The following is a 20037-nucleotide window of genomic DNA, read 5'->3' on the forward strand; positions in this document are numbered from 1 at the left end:
ATATATACGTATATTGGTTGTTTACGACATATACTTATGGATCCTGTGCCACGGAAAACCTATTTCAATGTGTGTGTGTGTGGGGGGGGGGGTAGCAACATTCGTAAATCTCATTTCATTGGTGATGTGGCTTACGAAGCTTCGAGTTCCCTTTTTTAAGTAGTGAAAATCTATTGCAGTTGGCAACACTGCAGAACGGTGTGGGCCCGGTGCAGTTTCTACTCGAAGCAACTACGTCATGTAGAGGGAGGGGTCTGCAGTTGATGGAAAGAACGAACTGAGACCTACTAGGTATCGTAAGACTGCGGGTACCCACCGGGTCTACAATGCCTGCCAGGAACGATCTGTGCAGGTGGGCATACAAGCTGCTCAAGCGAGGGTGTTGCGCAGGTTGCATGGCATTTCAGGAGCGATGTCTCGCGAACGGGTCTGCTCCAGGTCTTGTGCAGGCCTTTAGCTACGAGTACAATTGTTGGGATTTGTTAAGAAACAAATTTTTCGTGCCGCAGGTTCACGAAGGTTGAGAATTACTGTACTACACTCACAGTGTACTCGCTCTATTAGTATCCTGTGCGGCGACTTCCCGCAAGGCCCCCCTGGTTGTTCGTTACAGAACGTTCGAAGGATATTTGCGCTTACGTTGACCTATGCCACCAGATTGCATGGTAATACGACACTGTACACGCTTAACGACACTGATCTGGATTATGATTATCTCATAATACAGCGTGTAAAAGCATTTTTTTACCAGTTTATCCGCCGCGGCAGACGATCGTTTGATCTTTAATTACAGGAGAGGAAATCGGAGGGATGAGTTGCCACCTTGACAAATCGTTCAATTAGCTTCATGTTGCAACGCTAGGGGAGCGATCGTTAAAAATAGGAACCCTATGCTTCGCCTGGTAACGGTAACTGCGGAACGTGCCGTTTTTCATGGTAATCGTCCTTCGTTAACGATGCGAACCGAATTGTACACGTCGGGGAGGGGTTGGTGGGGGGAAGGGAGGGGGCTGAACACGATAGCCGCCCAGAGAATAATACTGTGGTCGGACGGAAAATTCCCAGCAATTAGATTCGAAAGGGAAGCACGTGAGTTAGTATTCGAAGGATGTGCTAATGGGATGAAGAGAACTCGGTAGAAGGCGTTTCGGCTTTAATTGAGATGCATTCTTATCCTTTTTATGTATTTTGTTGTCATGTGTGCATTGTAACTAATGTACAGTCACGGACACTTCTGGGTTGTAATTTTCCCATTGAAAGCCAATGTGGCAGTTACATCTCAGAAATGGCCGTGACTGTACATTTGGATGTTGCTAATTTCGTTCAATTTCTAGCTGCTATGTCTACTTTGGGAACAATAGTGTTTTTTAATACTCGGTCTGGAAGAAAATAAAATAAATCGAAACAATAATTGATTTTGGTTGGAAATGGGGTCTTGCCAAACATAACCCAAAAACATATTTCTTAATATTGTGTGACAGTTGAGTATACTCGAAACAAATAACCGAATCCTTCCCTTTCTTTGATGACTATGTTGATCGTGAAGGTTGTTGAACATTTTCCAGAAATACAACTACATAATTGTGTAAACTGTAATATTTCTACTTTCAGATACGTTCTTGATTAATGAAAATGTATCCACCTAAGCAGTCGTATACATTGTAGACTAGTGCAGAAATATTAAATTTAGATGAAAATAATCACTTTCTAATGGTAAACATACTGATTTTTATTTTTTTTCCGCACACACTGCCATCTTCTGGTAAAAATGTAATCACTATCCAATATTTTCATGGCCGAGTACGATGAAATCATTCTAAGATAAATTCTAAAATGAAAAAGTTAGAAAATTAGGTTATTTAAATCAGATGAACAGAAAATATGAATGAGATTGCTCCTGCAGGTTAGATAGTTTGCCAGTAGTTTTGCGCTCATATTTAACTGTAGACCTATAGATTGGTACAATTTTGATCAATTTCACAACTTCTGTGAGTGACATTGATATATATCTTGGATGTTCTTTGTAGATGTGATAATCTTTAACATGCTTTCCCTTACATTAACGTTCACCTTTTCACATAAACAAGATATTACAGTGTCAAGATAAAATATTTGTTCACGCTCATTTGAAGGTCATGTATCTGTATTTACTCGTAGTACAGCTACAACTTCAATAGTCTTCAAATTTTCAATATTATTTAGGTGTCGCTTTGAACAAAGAACTGAAGAATTGAGATTTCACATGTAGAGTGACACCTACTTTCATTACTTCCAGACCCTCGTAAATTACAGCTAATTCAATTATAAGTAATAAATTTGTCAGCTGTTAGCATATGCAGGTGATGTAGACTTACTGGAGGATGATGTAAATAAAATTAAGAATAATGCTAAAATATTTTTCAAAGCAGCTAAAGAGATTGGTTTGGAAATTAGCAAAGATAAAACTAAATATATGCTTACAGGCCGAAACGAAGTGTTAGGTAATAATCAAAATCTAATTATTGATAACAACTCGTTTGAACCAGTTTCCAAATTCAAGTACTTAGGAGTAATACTAACAAATGAAAATGACATTAAAGAGGAAATAAAAAGCAGGATTAATTCAGGAAATGCATGTTACTTTTCTCTTCATAAACTTTTGTCTTCTCGTTTAAAATCTAAGAAAGTAAAAGTTAAAATATACAAAACATTTATTTTGCCTGTAATATTATATGGATGCGAAACTTGGTCCCTTACATTGAAAGAGGAACATAATTTGAGAGTATTTGAAAATAAGATCCTTAGGAAAATCTTTGGACCTAAAAGGGATGAGGAGACAGCTGAGTGGAGAAGGTTACATAATTTAGAACTACATAATTTGTATTCGTGTCCAGACATTATTAGAATGATTAAATCAAGAAGACTTAGGTGGGCAGGCCATGTGGCACGAATGGGAGAGGAAAGAGGAGTTTTCAGGATTCTTGTTGGGAAACCTGATGGTAAGAGACCAGTAGGAAGACCAAGACGAAGATGGAGGGACAATGTTGAGATGGACCTAAAGGAAATTGGTAGGGATGTAAAAGAGTATATAGATCTTGCTCAGGATAGGGGCAGATGGAAAGCCTGTGTTGCTGCAGCCATGAACCTTCGGGTTCAAGAAGGCTAGAGAGTTAGTTAGTTTGTCAAATGTTTTGCCAATCCTTCAAACTTAGACATCTCACGAGTCGATCGGGAACCATCACGACTTAGGTTTGTAACCAGGCACAACAAAACATAGTCCTAGAATAACATTAAAGGACGAAGTGGCCAAAGGTATGCCAAAAATATAGCCAAGTTCTAGTATTCTATGGAAAGGTTGTTGTGAAACACCCTCTAGCAGTCTGATTTTTGTGGTTTGGGTAAAATAACGAATACATTGTATCTGTAACATACTCAATGTGGTGCTGCAAATTGTGGATTTATAGATAGCTATAATGCTTAATTAAGTGTATGAATCGGTGTAAGCATGATATAGTTTAGATATATATACAGTTTAGTGTGTTTTGAATGCTCGCTTCCCATGCCAACTGGAGTGTACGAACTTTTTTAAGACAAGCAAATGGAAATGCAATTATACATCCTTGTAGACAGACCTGAACACAATATTTTCGTACTAGGCTAACTTGATGAAGATAAATTGTTTTCATCTTGCGTTATTGCCGACAGCCAATGGTCTAGAAGGTAGATCATCTAAAATTGGTTCTCTATTTCCACATGCCCTGAACATGTTTCTAGATAAAGGATTCAGATATCCCGACGGACAAGTTAGACTGGAAAGTTAACTTCAGACTAACAGTTCCAGGAGAGATTCCAGCGGTCAGCTTAACACGAAAGCTGGAAAAAAAAACACTCTCCATCTCTGCTCGTGTACTTAGCTGAACAAGCGTAAAGAGTAAATGGGGTAACTCTGTGAATCGCCAAGAGCCAACTTTGTCTTTCAAGTTGGGAGTTCGTAATGGTTCATCCCAAGTTGAACTTGGGGCACTTATTCACGGTTTTGCCATTGATTTATCCAAGTAATTAAAACATTGCAAATGCATTCCTTCCAAAGAAGTAAAACCTTCAAATTATTCCCTAAATATAGATGTCACTATTATTTGTACATTGCGAATTTTTTATTGACATACACGATATTAACATTTCACTTAATTTGAATAGCCTAAATTTTCAAAGTAATTTTTTCGTTTGTAATATATTTCCCGCATTAATATGTTACATTTAGGTGCAACTTAATAAAGAATACACTAAATATTCTTGAAAACTTTTATTATTTTTGAAAAAAGTTAAAGGTAATAAATAACATATTTTACGTTTTCCTGCCTTATTTATACTACATGGTGTTCAAAAAGTTACGCAACCTTATGGGAAAACATTTCTTATTACATTTTTTACATTAAGTGCTGGAAGTGACTGCCGTTTTGTTCTTCACAAAAGTGGACACGGCGAACCATGTTGTTGAAAACCCTTTTCAATGTTATCTGTGAGATGTTACCAACACAGCTACGAATATTGTCTTTCGGTTCCGGAATACTGTGCGGATTAGTAATGTAGACGGAGTCCTTAAGATAACCCCACAAGAAGAAGTCTGGAGGCGATAACCATATAATCTCGTGAATAATTTCCAATCTCCAAAAGATTATTAACATTTCTTGTTTCGTTATAGGTGCTGAATAACCAGTATAAGGTTGCGTCACTTTTTGAACACGCTGTATTATTTGGAAGCATAAAATGAAACAGTGATTCGTTTCATGAAGTTTCAACAATAACTCTACACTATTAAGCCTTATTTCCATGTTAAGAACACTACACTTGCAGAGTAAGGTAATATTTATTCTACATTAAGACACTTTATAAGTATAGGAAAGTAACCAAAGTCAGACTCTACCCTCTAAGTCGGACCCCCAATTTGTCTTATCAAGGAAGCGCCGCAGACTAGCAACGTGTAGGGTAACTATTCTGAAAAGTTGTTTCCGGCCTCCAATATCATGAGAAGGCGTGAAGATTTCAAGAGAGTTCAAGTTCGTCTGATTGGCTCTTTCAGACGCCTACTGTGACACGTAAAAAAGGCACCCCCCTCAAGTGACCAATCCTGCAGCCTGCTCTCCCCAGTAACGCAACAGCTTATTTGAAAGGGGAGGGTTTACGCGGGGATGTACAACGGCTATGGTATGTTCAATTTCGTCAGTTGTACGAAAATTGCAAATAGGCTGGGGCTCACGAAAACATACAGCGTGTCTCATAATATTCCGGACTGGGACGAGAAAACAAGAATCACACATATCATGAGACTCTTGGGTGTATATTATTCAAAATACATTCCTTGTGCTTCAATACAGAGAATGCAACGCTCATACAGCTTGTCAAAACACTACTAGAAGTGTTTGACGGGAATAGTGTTGAGATATTCGGTGTACGCTTTTTGAATGCCTGCAACAGCATCAAAATTTGTCCCTTTCAGCAGCAATTTCAGTTTCGGGAAAAGGAAGTAGTCAGGAGGAGACAGATCAGGGTAATAGGGAGGATGAACAAGCAGAACAATCCCCTTAGAGGCCAAACATTGATGGACAACAACAGACAGGTGACTTGGTGCATTATCAATCAAAAGGGACCATGTACAGTCATGGAAAAAAGTTCTTCCCCATAAGGCTTTAATAGGAGCAAGTAATGCAGGAGGGTAGGCAACACATATTGCACCCTTCGATGATCGGATGATTTTGCCTGTCTTAACACCGAGAAATGTGTTCCACGCGAAGGTCAACATGACAGGAAAGCAAAGAGGGTCACGTGACTATTGGTTACGTGGAGTGTTGTGCTTCTCCACGTCCCCAGTTCTTGATCCACATTGCAGAAAAAGTAGAGCTGCATGCAATATATGAAAATAGGTTGTTTTCAACTACACGCTTAATTATGATTTTCCCAATTGTAAATCTATCAGACGTGTCTCCCGATTTAGTCGGGACAGTCTTTTACTTTGAATTCCTGTTTGTCATAGGCGTAACTTGACGGGAGCAGAAAGGGCATTTGTAACCCCCCCCCAAAATCAGGTTTCTTAAAGCTGCTAAAACAGGAATTGAATACTATGATTTGACGCGTCCAAAAAAAGTATTATATTGAAAGATTGTTCCCAAATACGTAGATAGCAATTTAATACTTTGAAAGTGTCTCAGATTTGTTTATTATGTCACATCTTAGTGTGGCACAGATCTACTACAAAAGTGGAATTTCGTAACAGAAATATGAACCCACTCCTTTTATTTCGTAGCCGATTTCATCTTGAAACTGAAATTAAGAATATTAGTTAACAATGTCATTGGTAAACAATAAAAAAATGTGTTAGACCCAATTCTTTAATACCTTATCATAATCTTTATCGCAAGTTTAAATTTTGTTGTAAGTCCACTTTATGCAAAAGAAAAAAAGGTAAAGTTCTCACCTGTGCTTAGCGCTACGCCATGAAGTCGTATAGGGGGTGTGGGGGTAACGCCACACGCTTTCTTGATTCGTTCGTGAGTGAGGGTGATGTGATCAACATCACGCCGCTCCACACTTTCTTGATTCGTTCGTGAGTGTGGGTGATGTGATCAGCATCACGCCCCTGACCGCCTTTACCCCCAGGGTTTCCCCCAGGTACCCATGTCATTCGACGCTGGGTGGGCGCCGGGATCGCTTCCAACGTTAGAAAAGTTCCCGGGCTTGAACCGGCCGGGGATCGAACCCGGGGCCTATAGCATGGTAGTCAGACGCGTTACCGACTGAGTCACCGGCACAGATAGACTAATCTGAAATGCATACAGTTTAAAGTGGGATCCGAACCACTATGTGCGATCACCTGGTATCGTACCCGAGACCCCTTGATTACAAGGCCTTACCACAACGCCATCAGTGAGGCGCACACAATCTTTGTATTTCGACCTTTTTAAACCTATATGTATCATATAAGAGGTTGTTTAACGTTGCTATGCCTCTATAGATTATATTTAGCCAGTATTCGAGCACATAGCGTCAGGTTTCATAGAATATAAGCTTCTCTTCCATGTTTATGGTTTCCTGTCTGCAGTAGAAAAACTGGCAGGTTCCCATTGCTTTTCTTTCAATAGTCTTCCAATGGTTGCATATCATATCACTCAAATTTGATTCATTCGTTGCGAACACAATCCCCGATGGCGGAGTGGGATCGTGGGCGCCTTGTAATTAAGGGATCCCGGGTTCGATACTCGGTGGAGGAACATAGTGGTTCGGATCCCCCTTTAAACTGTAGGTCCATTCACGATTAGCCTAACAGGACATAAAGTTGACTTAAGACACCAAATCAAGCAACCAACACAATCCCGTTATTGTCCAGATTATCGAATCCAGAACCTTCGTCGCGAATAACATAAGCAGGAAGACAACGTGAAATAACCGAACAGAAACAGAACCTAAAACCTACATCGGATAGATTGGATTAAGTCGACGATACAGCACGGGTTCTGAAATGAAAAAGAATACGAAAGTTGAAGGACCTCTATACGCACCCACTTTTCCTCCACTCAATGGGGAAGATATCCTTCTAGCTGAGAAGCCTTTACGTAGGAGTGCCCTGAGGGAACTTCAAGGCCACGACGATAAAGTGTTCTACGTGCAATGACGGGACCAAATCATACGTCAGATAGCTGTGTTCCTCCTTATTTCGTACGCCATTGATAACTGGAACACGTGACCTCGTCTTTGGTAGAGCAGAAGCCTGCTTGCTTGCCACCACCCTTTAGTTCAGTGACCTTCGCCCGTAGTCAGCAAGAGTGAATGACTCACCAGATACTTGTTGTCTGTGAGGCTACACAAGAATAGATATTTCGTTAGTGGCTGTAAGTATTGTTTCATCTGCAGTTATATCAGTTAACATTTCAATAGTTTCCTAATAGTGATAAACATGTAAATTAGTTCTCGAGAGTGAACGTTTTATCTATTTGAACGGGGGATTTTTATAGAGCCTGCATGTATTATTTTTTCCTGAAACAAGAAGAAATTCGAAGAAGCAAAAAGAGTTGTATAAGAGTAGTTAACAAAAGGAAAAAAGAAGAAGAAAACGAAAATGTAAATGCTGAAATAAATTATGGTAGAAATCGAGTGAATAACATTTTGTCATGGGGCCTCCTCGATGGCGTAGTGATAACGTCGTCGCCTTGTAATCAGTGGATCCAGGGTTTGATACACGGTGGATGCACATAGTGGTTAGTATCCCACTTTGAACTGAAGGTCGAGTCCAGATTAGCATATCTGTGCACCAAACCAAAACTAAGAAAGAAATTGTCACAGTGTAAGAAAATTTCATGTTCAACCACATACGAAACACAAGGGAATAATATATTGCAGTTTGGAGTTCACATCTGTAGCATCTAACCAGCACAATTATGAATCGCAACATATCGTATCAGATCCATTTTTATTATACATGTATGATAATATAAGAGAAGTAGAGGAAAGAGAAAACCAAGCGAAACACGGACGCCTTCTCCAGAATTTCAAATCTCGTTACGTAAGGTTCTGGGTTGGAGTCCCGAACAGGCATGACTTTCTTGTTCTTGCCCTTTTATCTGCTTCATTTCATCATAATTCATCGTTATGGTTTACCTGCAGGGGAAGAATAATGACAATAATTGCCAATACAAAGCCAATGACAAACAGAACAACTCGATTACGGAGGTGCCAAGAAGAAACGAGACTTGACAGTTTCTCCGTCTCTCGGTTTGTCGAATTGAAAATTGCTCTCCCGTTCTCGGTCTCGATTAGTTAAATATAGAAATCGAAAATGTATGTGAATGAATATACATGTATTTTATATATTCCGGTTTTGTAGGAGATTTCGTGAGAGATGAAGTAAGTACTCTTCCATCGTATTTATTTTTATAATTTTTATTCCCTGTTCGATGATCGCGACGATAAGGACGAGTGACCATTACATGAAATTGATGACGAAATAGTCAAACACCCCCGACAAGGACGGTACTCAAACCCGGGAACTTTGGCGACGATATCGAATGTCAATCACTTAATGAGCTTGACCACCGAGCCTGCTTAATGTTGTTTCTGTCAGGTAATTCGTAATAACTATCATTTGCTTCATAATTTATCTTATTGTTGTGATTAACCTGAATTCAAAGAATTAGTTGAAAGGCAAAAATGCAAGATTGAATGTCTCTGATGTTACTTCGTGCCGAATAATATGACGTGGTATTATGATATGAATTTATTAATCATATAATATGCCTATTCATTCCATTTATTGATCCCAATTGAGCACACAAAATATGCTATAATGTCCACTCCATGGAGGAGTGGTTAGCACAGCGCGCTACGATGCCATGGGTCCCTGGTTAGAATCTCGACTTGGGTGTGGGTGTCCTTGGTAAGTGTCCCTTCATCAATTTCATCACAGCATCACTCATCTTCATCGTCGCTATTTGCCAAAAGTGAAAGAATAGCAAATCTAAATAACAAACATCCAATCAAATCGAACATCTCTACCGATTTAATTCTATACGGTACCGAATTCCCACTTTATTACTGCATCTTAAGTCATTTTACAGCATCTCAATTGTTTTCCGATTCGAAAACATTTGGAATGTTGTTTTGTGCAGTTGATTGTGCATTGTTTCGTTGTTTGGATTGTTTAATTAACGTCGCATTAATTAGTTTTAGACCAATCGTGACGGGGGAAGCAAGAGCACAAAGGAAGCGAAAAACACAAGGAAGAGACCACGGCTTTCTTTAAAGATAGCATCCCGTGAATACAACTCAAGTGACTGCAGAATATTATGAATAAAATTTATTTCGCTTTTTCCTTTTATTTCTGTTTCAGTTATTTTACTTCGCTTTTCTTCTACCACTCGCGTTACTCGTGTCGGTGAGGAAGAATTATAAACTCGTGAAATGGACGATGGTACAAAAAAATATATGCCTCTCCCACGGTTCGAAACTATCAGTACAAAATATTGTCTTATTTTTAAAATTTACGGGCAAATATGGTTTGTCACGTAGCAATTTTCGCTTATCTCTTTCTCAAGGGGTTCCATTGCCTCTCTGATGTCGTAGTGGTAACGTCTTCGCCATGTAATGAAAGGCTTCCGAATTCAATACCAAATAGAGGGGCATTTGGTTCGGATCCCATTTTAATCTGTAGGTCCAGTGCATGAACTGGACTTAAACAATTAACGTGTGGCATGTGGTCTGTGATGAGAACCATCATTTCAGCGAACCTTCTTGACAATGACTCTAATATCACTTGAAAGAATAGTATTTCCTTACGAGTAGCTTCGTCAAGAAACCAGTTCCTGAAATTTTCTTCTGGAGGCATCGTAGCACCCAGCTGTTTGTTGTGGCTGGGGCACGAGTCATGTGACTCATGCTATCAAAGCTCAATCCTTCCAGAGAACTCAGAATCACCAGGCAAACTTAAGCGAATATTTTGTTATTTGGGTTGCATAAACAACAGGCTTAAGACGTTACGAAATTCTACGTCCCGTGGCCCAGGTATTTTTTTCTAAGACTGTACCCTGTTGTCAGTATTGTGGGTGTACCCGTCGAATTCGTGCCTACAGACGCTTCAAAACTTAAAGGCAGAACTTTCTTGTGACCATCTGTCCATTGAGAACAAATTGCCCAAGGAGTCGAAGAACGTGACGTCATTGCCTTGTAATCAAGGGGTCCCGGGTTCGATACCCGGTGGAGGCACAAGTGGTTCGGATCCCACTTTAAACTGTAGGTCCAGTCCCGATTAGCCTTACTGTGCATAAAGTGGACTTAAAACACCAACTCAACTCAACTCAACTCAACTCGAAGAACGTGAGCAATGTCTTGGTGCCTATGGGACTTCTGAAGACTAATTTTCTTGGGTTTTGGAGACCCTTGGATCTTCCTCAAATTATGGGATACGCTGTGTATAACACTCTTTACTCACAGATCACATTTTAAAGACCAAGCACGTGGCTCAGAAACGTTCAGAAATACCAATGCATGAACATGTAGGGAAACTAATGTCCAACGATGTTTCGAAAATACTTTAACGTTGCAGGGGAAAGATGCGAAGAATAGGATTTGTGTCTTTACTTCTCGAGGAATGCGTAGTCTATCCTTTGTAGTGTCTTGTAAACTTACCTACTCCATATTCAGTATGTGACGACGGAGGAGAGAGAAGTTTGTTGCCGACAAAGAAAGTATTGTGTTTCCGGCTCGTGACGAGGGTATTGATACTTCTTTTCGCATTCAGGGTCCATTTTCAGCTCTACCTTCAATGCCTTAACGGACTGAAAGAAAACACAAAAGTAATGCAAATATATTGCACTGAAGTTTCTGGGGATCTAAGTGCTCTTGGATTAAAGAAAAGAAAATAAGGCTATAATATAAATTAGAATAATTTCATTTTACTGTATTCAGTCAATTGTAAGATTAATTAACTAGCTGTTTATGTCAGGAAAAAGAAACATCATGGACAGTGGCGTCTTCTGAGTTTCTGGTTTACGGCTGTTAAATATTTGAGTGAGCCACATTTTCAAAGAAAAATGTATTTTGATATTCACATTCGTACTGTGTGATCCAAAGATTTATTAAACAGTAATAGGAAGTTTAAAGATTGGAGTATAAAGAAATTCCACAAGCTCAAATGTTGCATTAAATATGTGTTGAATGTTAGGTTCGAAAACATTTCCCAACATTACACAGAAATAATTAACAATTATGAAGAAATTTACCAATATAGGGTAAGTGCACCAGTAAATGACCATCTCCAATGAATGACCGTTCCAAAATACTACAAAGCAAAATAAGCCAATAAGAAATGATATTGCATTCATCTACAATGCATATCCTCTTATGTAGGTTGTGATTGGTTTGCCCAGGTCACAAGGTAGGGAGTTCAAGAGCACACTTGTTTGAGTCCAGCAGACGAGACAAAGAATCTGGTATTGCTGATAAGGTAAGGATTACTACATTGTAATCATGCGTACAAGAAACATTCAATATGTGTGAAATTTCTGCTTATGTAATGGTTACATGATGAAATCAGAATAATGGGGTATTCAAAAATCACACATTCTCTGTTGTGCATTTAATTGCAAGAAAGCAAGGGGTAAATGACCACTGGAGTTAGAAAAGAAAGGATGATCCAGATGAAATTGTTAATGCCTTCCAATCATCTGCAACACTGACATATAACCAACTACCCCTTTTGATCTTTGGAAAAAGAATCAAAGAGAAAGATTCTGGAAATGAACCTTGTGACTTTCATTTTAATGAGGAAGGAAATACTGATATGGCCTGCTCATTGCTACATGAAGGAAGTGAACTTCAAATAAGTCAAGCTGAAATTTCAACACTGATACAATACCTCAGTCTCGAAAATTCATCTAATCTTGTAGTACTTACAGCTAATGCAGGCCAGTTCTTGGTCACTGACAATAAGAGGAAAGAACCGTCTCCTGTGGTTGAGTGCCAATAACCAAAACTCCAGAGGAAGAGTGGGCTACTCACTTGCATTGGCCTAAAGTAAACGACAAAAACATGAGCAGCCAATAAAAGAAGATCTGAAATAACATCGAAGAAATGGAAAGAATATCATGAACTAAAAAAACGAAGGAGAAAACAGCAACAAGTGAAAGTGGATGTTCAGAAGAAATCAAAAACTATCACATGGGAAGAAGAGAGAATACAGTGAAACCAATAGACTCATATTAGATCTTTGGCATCAGAATCTGATATTATGATATATTAGATTTACATGAGTTGTTATTATCTGTTGTGCAAGACAAGAGTGAAAGCAGTGAAAATTGCATTATGCACAAAGTTGGTGATTACGCTACAGTGTATTATGATAGTGAATATTTTCCAGGAATAGTGATTCATAATAAATTTAAGGATGAATTTCAAATAAAAGTTTTGAATAACTTTGAAGCTGACAAATGGAAATGGGCAAACAAAGCTGATCAAATTTGGTACAGTTATTGAGACATCAAGGAGTGTATTCAAGCTCCACAAATATCCTGTCTAAAAGGTCTTATGGTGCTTACTATACAATACCTGAAATGCAAAAATATATATAAAGAAAACAGTCTATAACTAATTCTAATTTCTATGTTCAGGAAACATTAACTAACTAACTATCTAGCATTCTTAAACCCGAAGGTTTATGGCTGCAGCAACACAGGTCTTCTATCTGTCCCTATCTTGAGCAAGTTCTATATACTCTTTTCCATCCCTACCGATTTCCCTTAGGTCCATCTCAAAGTTGTCCCTTCATTTTCGTCTTGGCCTTCCTGCAGGTCTCTTACCATCAGGTTTCCCAACAAGAATCCTCTAAACTCTTCTTTCCTCTCCCATTCGTGCCACATGGCCTGCCCACCTAAGTCTTCTTGATTTAATTATTCTAATAATATCTGGACATGAATACAAATTATGTACTTCTAAATTATGTAACCTTCTCCACTCACCTGTCTCCTTATCCCTTTCAGGTCCAAAAATTTTCCTAAAGATCTTATTTTCAAATACTCTCAATTTATGTTCCTCTTTCAATGTAAGGGACCATGTTTCACACCAATATAATACTACAGGCAAAATTACTGTTTTGTATATTTTAACTTTTAGTTTCTTAGATATTAAACGAGAAGACAAAAGTTTATTAAGAGAGAAGTAACATGCATTTCCTGAATTAAGCTTACTTTTTATTTCCTCTTTAATATAATTTTCACTTGTTAATATTACTCCTATACGTCGGGCTGACCCCCCGACTATTCCAATACTGGTTGAAGATCTCCACGCTTAGAGGTGACGAAGGAAAGCGTGGGAGGGAGACCGGCAGTCGGTAGGTACGCCTAGGCCCTTCATGGGCTGTTGCGCGACGGATTATTATTATTATTATTATTAATATTACTGCTAAGTATTTGAATTTGGAAACTGGTTCAAACAAGTTGTTATCAATAATTAGATTTTGATTATTACCTAACACTTGGTTTCGGCCTGTAAGCATATATTTAGTTTTCTCTTTGTTAACTTCCAAACCTATCTCTTTAGCAGTTTTGAAAAATATTTTACCATTATTCTTAATTGTATTTATATCATCCCCTAATAAGTCTACATCATCTGCATATGCTAACAACTGAGTCACACCATTTAATTTTAGTCCATTCGTTAATTTCTTTTACCTTCCTAACAGCATATTCTAAGGCAAAATTAAAGAGCAATGGAGATAATGCATCTCCTTGTTTTAACCCATCATGAATTGTAAATTTGTCAGACATATAAATACCCACACGAATTTTACTTTCTGTTTCACTGGTGCATACTTTTATCATACTAACAAGCTTCTTAGGTATTCCAAACTCGACTAATATATTATATAATTTATCTCTTTTGACCGAATCATATGCTTTTTTGAAATCAATGAATAGCTGATGGACATTTTGATTATATTCCCACTTTTTTCAAGTGTCTGTCTAATGTGAAAAATTTGATCTGTAGTTGATCTGTTACGTTTAAACCACATTGATAATCACCTATAATTTCATTAGCATATGGCGTTAGTCTTGTTAAAAGAATGTTAGATAATATTTTATATGTTGTTGAGAGTAGAGAAATTCCACGGTAATTATTGCAGTTCATTTTATCACCTTTCTTAAACACAGGAACAATTATGGATCCATTCCACTAATGGCGGATTTCTTCTTTATTCCATATTAAACAAATTTATTTATGAATTTCACATATTAACGAATTTCCAACATTTATGATTAACTCAGCTGGTATTAAATCAATGCCAGGTGCTTTGTTATTCTTTACCCTTTTATTAGCATCTTTAACTTCAGTCAAGTTAGGTTCTGGAACTAAAGGTTCTGCTGTGTGTACTTCATTTACTTCTGATTTATCTCCTACATGAATATTTGAAAGGTCAATAAAGTAGTTCTTCCATCTATTTAAAATATCGCTTGGGTCAGCTAGAAAGTCACCGTCTTTATATTTTAAAAAGTTTACTTTACCCCTTTCTAAATTCATTTACACTTTGATATATGGGTACCCGCGGTGGCTCAGTCGGTAATGCGTCTGACTACCATGCTAAAGGTCCCAGGTTCGATCCCCGGCCGCTTCAAATCCGGGAACTTTTCTAACGATGGAAGCGGCCCCGGCGCCCACCCAGCGTCGAATAACATGGGTACCTGGGGGAAACCCTGGGGGGTAAAGGCAGTCAGGGGCGTGATGCTGATCACATCACCCCACTCACGACCGGATCAAGAAAGTGTGGGGCGTTACCCCCACACCTCCTATACGCCTTCATGGCGTGGTGCTATGCACAGGGTAGCACTTTACCTTTTTATTTTACCTTGATATAAATCTCTGAAATTTTTTGGTTTTGCTGTTTGTTTAAATTTCGTTAATTTTGCTTTTCAAGTTCATTCATTCATTGTTTTCTGCCTAATTGGCAGGTTTTTCACTGCAATCTCCAGCTTTCAAGCTTTTCAAGTAATGTTCAGGAAACATTATTATTATTAAAAAGGTTTGTGTTCATTCATTGGTACTGAGGTAGTCATTTACTAGTGCTTTGATTGGAATTCACCATTCTCTACTTATTTCTTTCATAATGATATGAATTTACTTTGAAATAGTATTAAATGAAACCCAACATTATGCCGAATTCATTCATGCAATTTGCTTGTTTTCACTTTTTTTGACCTAGAAATAAAAGTTGTGGTAAGATGTTCTCAACTGGTCATTTAATAGTGCACTCACCCTACTTTTCCTGTGGAAAATAAAGCAAAATAACATTCCACAACAGACCTCCGTGATGCAGAAGTTAGTAATCAAGAGGTAACGGTGGAGATATACAGGGTGTTTCTAAAGGTCGTTTACAACGCTTGGGAGGTGATTCCTCACACGAAAACAAGCAAAAAGTCTAAGTTCCATTTTTACGACTGAGGCTTCGTTTCCGAGATAGGAGCCTCGCAAAAGGTGACAAAGTGAACGTCACACCTGACTGGGACGAATACTATAACAGATAGAGAGGCGGTTCCAAGGGAATCATAAAGGAATCGTATGTGCTCAGTCCGGAAGTCACTATGAAAAGTTCACTGCACGCATGCGCAATGGAGTCCTCAAAGGAATTGGGGATTTCCAGCAACAACAATGCATGGAAAAGGTATGTAACGCAGCAAGAAGGACCGTGACAATGAGAAATGCGTTCAAGACAACACATCCCGACCTCAAACATCAAAACATGACCACCGAACACAAAATCCGAAAAGTTGAGCACGGTTGCATACCCCAGTTACACGCGAGGAATGAACGAATCATGTCATGTGGCATACGAGAGACAGGAGGAGGGAAAGAAAAACACAATATCAGATGATTGCGACAACGTGTATTTTTACACGCGACAACTGCGTAATATCCCCCCCCCACACACACACAACAAACAACAAATGCTACAATATCTTACGCACAGACAGTCCGTGTCACTGTACACCAACTGAAGATGTCACTTTCACCACACAAAGGGGGTGGGGAGCAATACCAAAAGTGTTCTCACTGGTATTTGCCGAGGGCAATAATCACAGACGGTTTTCAAAATGTCTGCCGTTTACTTCTACGCAGAGATGACAGCGACGAATCAAGGATTGTCGAGTACGAGCAAACAAGCCAGGTGTATCTGCTACCGTCGCGGCGGCGACGTTGATGCAAGCAACGAGGTCCTCAGCTGATGTGACAGGTGTGTCGTATACGAGGGTTTTCATTTCTCCCCAGAAGAAAAAATCGAGAGGGTTGAGATCTGGCGACCTCGGTGGCCAAGGCACAGGCTCATCCCTACCAATGAACCTATTGCGAAACACGTCATGCAGGAAATGTCGTACATTACGATCGAAATGAGCTGGTGCACCATCGTGTTGGTACCACATTTCTTGCCGCAGTGCCAAAGGTACGGTCTCCAACAGTTCAGGCAGAACCTCACTAAGAAATGCATGATACGTGCGACCATTCAGGCGAACAGGGAGAATGTATGGTCCAATTAAATGATCATGTACTATCCCGCACCACACATTCACTGAAAACCTGTGCTGGTGATGGGCCACAAAAAGTGCATGTGGGTTGTCAAAGTCCCATACATGACTGTTTCTACTATTGAAGACATCCATCCTGGTGAAAATGGCTTCATCTGTCCACAATACGTTTGCCCCGAAGTGAGGGTTTGTGTCCAGCTGATGCAACAACCATTGGCAAAACTCCATACGAGGGCGAAAGTCACGAGGTAACAGTTCTTGTACTTTCTGCAGTTTAAAAGGGTGCATTCCTTCATCTGACAACACTCGCCAAACATTCACATGAGACGTGTTTCGTGCCCGAGCGAGCACTCGCGTACTGGTGCCAGGATGTTCTGCGACCGCTGTTAACACATCTTCTGCAAACTGATGTGTGCGTACACTTCGGGGTCTTCCAACTTCTTGTCGCAGTGGTAACACTGACCCTGTTTCACGCAGTCGACTGTCCACTACCTGAAAGAAGGTGTGAGACGGTAAACGTCTATGTGGAAAGCGTTCTCCATAAAGACGCTTTGCCTCACGGCTATTACCACGTGCCTCCCCATACATGAGATGCATGTCTGCTAGCTGCTGGGTCGTATACGCAGCCATCTGTGTAATAGGGAGCTGGAACTGCAAAGTATTGTTTTTGTTTAACACTGGCACACTGCACAAATTGGCCGTATCACCGTACGAACACCACAGACGAATTGTTGCGATACTTGACTTGCCCACTCCACCACGTCAACTTCTTTCAATGCAACATACTAGTACTCTTCAATGCGTATGACAACCTAGAGCGAACTGCTGATCATATCCCAGCACCTGCAACACGATTGGGACGACTGTCGGAGAAAACCAACCCTTCGAGCTCCTCTCGCGGGAACAGCAGTCATGAAAGTCAAACGTAGACTACGAGAGCCAGACTTGCCTGTGCAGCGCTTCCAAAACTGGTCTCTTTTACGTCACAATGATCGCGTGCGAACACTTTTGGTATTGCTCCCCACCCCCTTTGTGTGGTGAAAGTGACATCTTCACTTGGTGTACAGTGACACGGACTGTCTGTGCGTAAGATATTGTAGCATTTGTTGTTTGTTGTGTGTGTGTGGGGGGGGGATATTACGTAGTTGTCGCGTGTAAAAATACACGTTGTCGCAATCATCTGATATTGTGTTTTTCTTTCCCTCCTCCTGTCTCTCGTATGCCACATGACATGATTCGTTCATTCCTCGCGTGTAACTGGGGTATGCAACCGTGCTCAACTTTTCGGATTTTGTGTTCGGTGGTCATGGTTTGATGTTTGAGGTCGGGATGTGTTGTCTTGAACGCATTTCTCATTGTCACGGTCCTTCTTGCTGCGTTACATACCTTTTCCATGCATTGTTGTTGCTGGAAATCCCCAATTCCTTTGAGGACTCCATTGCGCATGCGTGCAGTGAACTTTTCATAGTGACTTCCGGACTGAGCACATACGATTCCTTTATGATTCCCTTGGAACCGCCTCTCTATCTGTGATAGTATTCGTCCCAGTTAGGTGTGACGTTCACTTTGTCACCTTTTGCGAGGCTCCTATCTCGGAAACGAAGCCTCAGTCGTAAAAATGGAACTTAGACTTTTTGCTTGTTTTCGTGTGAGGAATCACCTCCCAAGCGTTGTAAACGACCTTTAGAAACACCCTGTATAGTGGTTCAGATTCCACTTTAAAGTCTAGGTCCAGTCCCGATTAGTGTTACTGCGCACAAAGTGGACTTAAAACATCAACTCAATCAATCCGGAAGTTAGTTCAGGATGCTCCGAAACCAAAGAATCCGGATTCGAATCTTCAAAAGTTTCTCACCATATTCATCAACAGGGAACGGATTTATATGTTCAAAAAAGTGTTAGATATGTAAATAGACCTATAGCTATATTTAGTTATTTTAATCAAAATATAGTTATACGAGGGCAAATCAAAAAGTATTTGCGCCTAACTATTTATTGCCAAATTACAAACCATAAAAGAGAAACAAGATATACACAATCTTCTACGTACTTTTTGCTATTTTTCCACATAATCACCACACGTGTTGAGGCACTTGTTCCACCGTACCACAAGTTTCGCAATGCCTGTTGCATAGAAGGTGGCCGGCTGATCCCGGAACCAACGAGGAATAACGTTCATCATCAAGAAGCTTAGGAACCCACCGACGCGACACCTTGCGATATCCCAACGAATCGTGAACAATGTCGTAAACACTACCATAGCAAATGCCAAGTTCAGTGGCAATGTCCTTCAGATGAACACGTCGATCAGCTTTCACCATTTCATCAACACGGGTAATGTTGTCTGGTGTCAGCGAGGAACGAGGTTGCTCATTGTCCTCCACATTTTCCCGTCCATTTTCAAACTTCTTGCAGCACCACAGCACACTTCGCACTGATAAACAACAGTCCCCATACACTGGCTCCATTTCCCTGTGGATATCTGTGTCTGATTGTCCTTTGCACCATAAAAAACTAATAACACTTCGCTGCTCATATGGCGTGGACTTCCTGAGCACTCCGGCCATCTTTGCCAACTGATAACAGCGCCGTGCCGTGGAAGAAATCGGAAGTTATAATAGGGCCGTTCCAATAATACTCTTCTGCATCGCTCGTATATCTCGCTTTATAACAAGCTAGACAAAAATTAGGCGCAAAGACTTTTCGATTTGCCTTTGTATATGGACTTACAATTACAATTTTCATTAAGCAATCGGCTCATTAGGCTTAATAACATTTATTGTAATGCAAAATGAGAATGAAAATATGCAGTGAATTATTTTTGGTTGGGTTAAACTTGTAATTTTGATTTCTTTTGAAACAATCATATCTGACCTTCTTAGAAAATTCACTTTTAGTGCACCATACAAAACTGTGGCTCATAAAGTGCCCCTGGGTGCATTTCCTTGTGTGTTTTGATGCACTAAAATTGCATAAATATCAGCTTATGCACTTTAATGTGTTA

General features: G+C 39.7%; 1 protein-coding gene across 1 annotated transcript; it reads right to left on the reverse strand.

Moving 5' to 3' along the window:
* Positions 1 to 19105: 19105 nt before the first annotated feature.
* Positions 19106 to 19501, reverse strand: LOC145985670 (protein GVQW3-like). The gene has a single exon (XM_083119740.1). It carries the CDS (start codon positions 19499 to 19501, stop codon positions 19106 to 19108), a length of 396 nt encoding a protein of 131 aa, XP_082975866.1.
* Positions 19502 to 20037: the final 536 nt, after the last annotated feature.

This window comes from Lepisma saccharinum, chromosome 3 (genome assembly GCF_977018435.1).
Source record: "Lepisma saccharinum chromosome 3, izLepSacc3.1, whole genome shotgun sequence".
In the NCBI taxonomy this organism is placed as follows: domain Eukaryota; kingdom Metazoa; phylum Arthropoda; class Insecta; order Zygentoma; family Lepismatidae; genus Lepisma; species Lepisma saccharinum.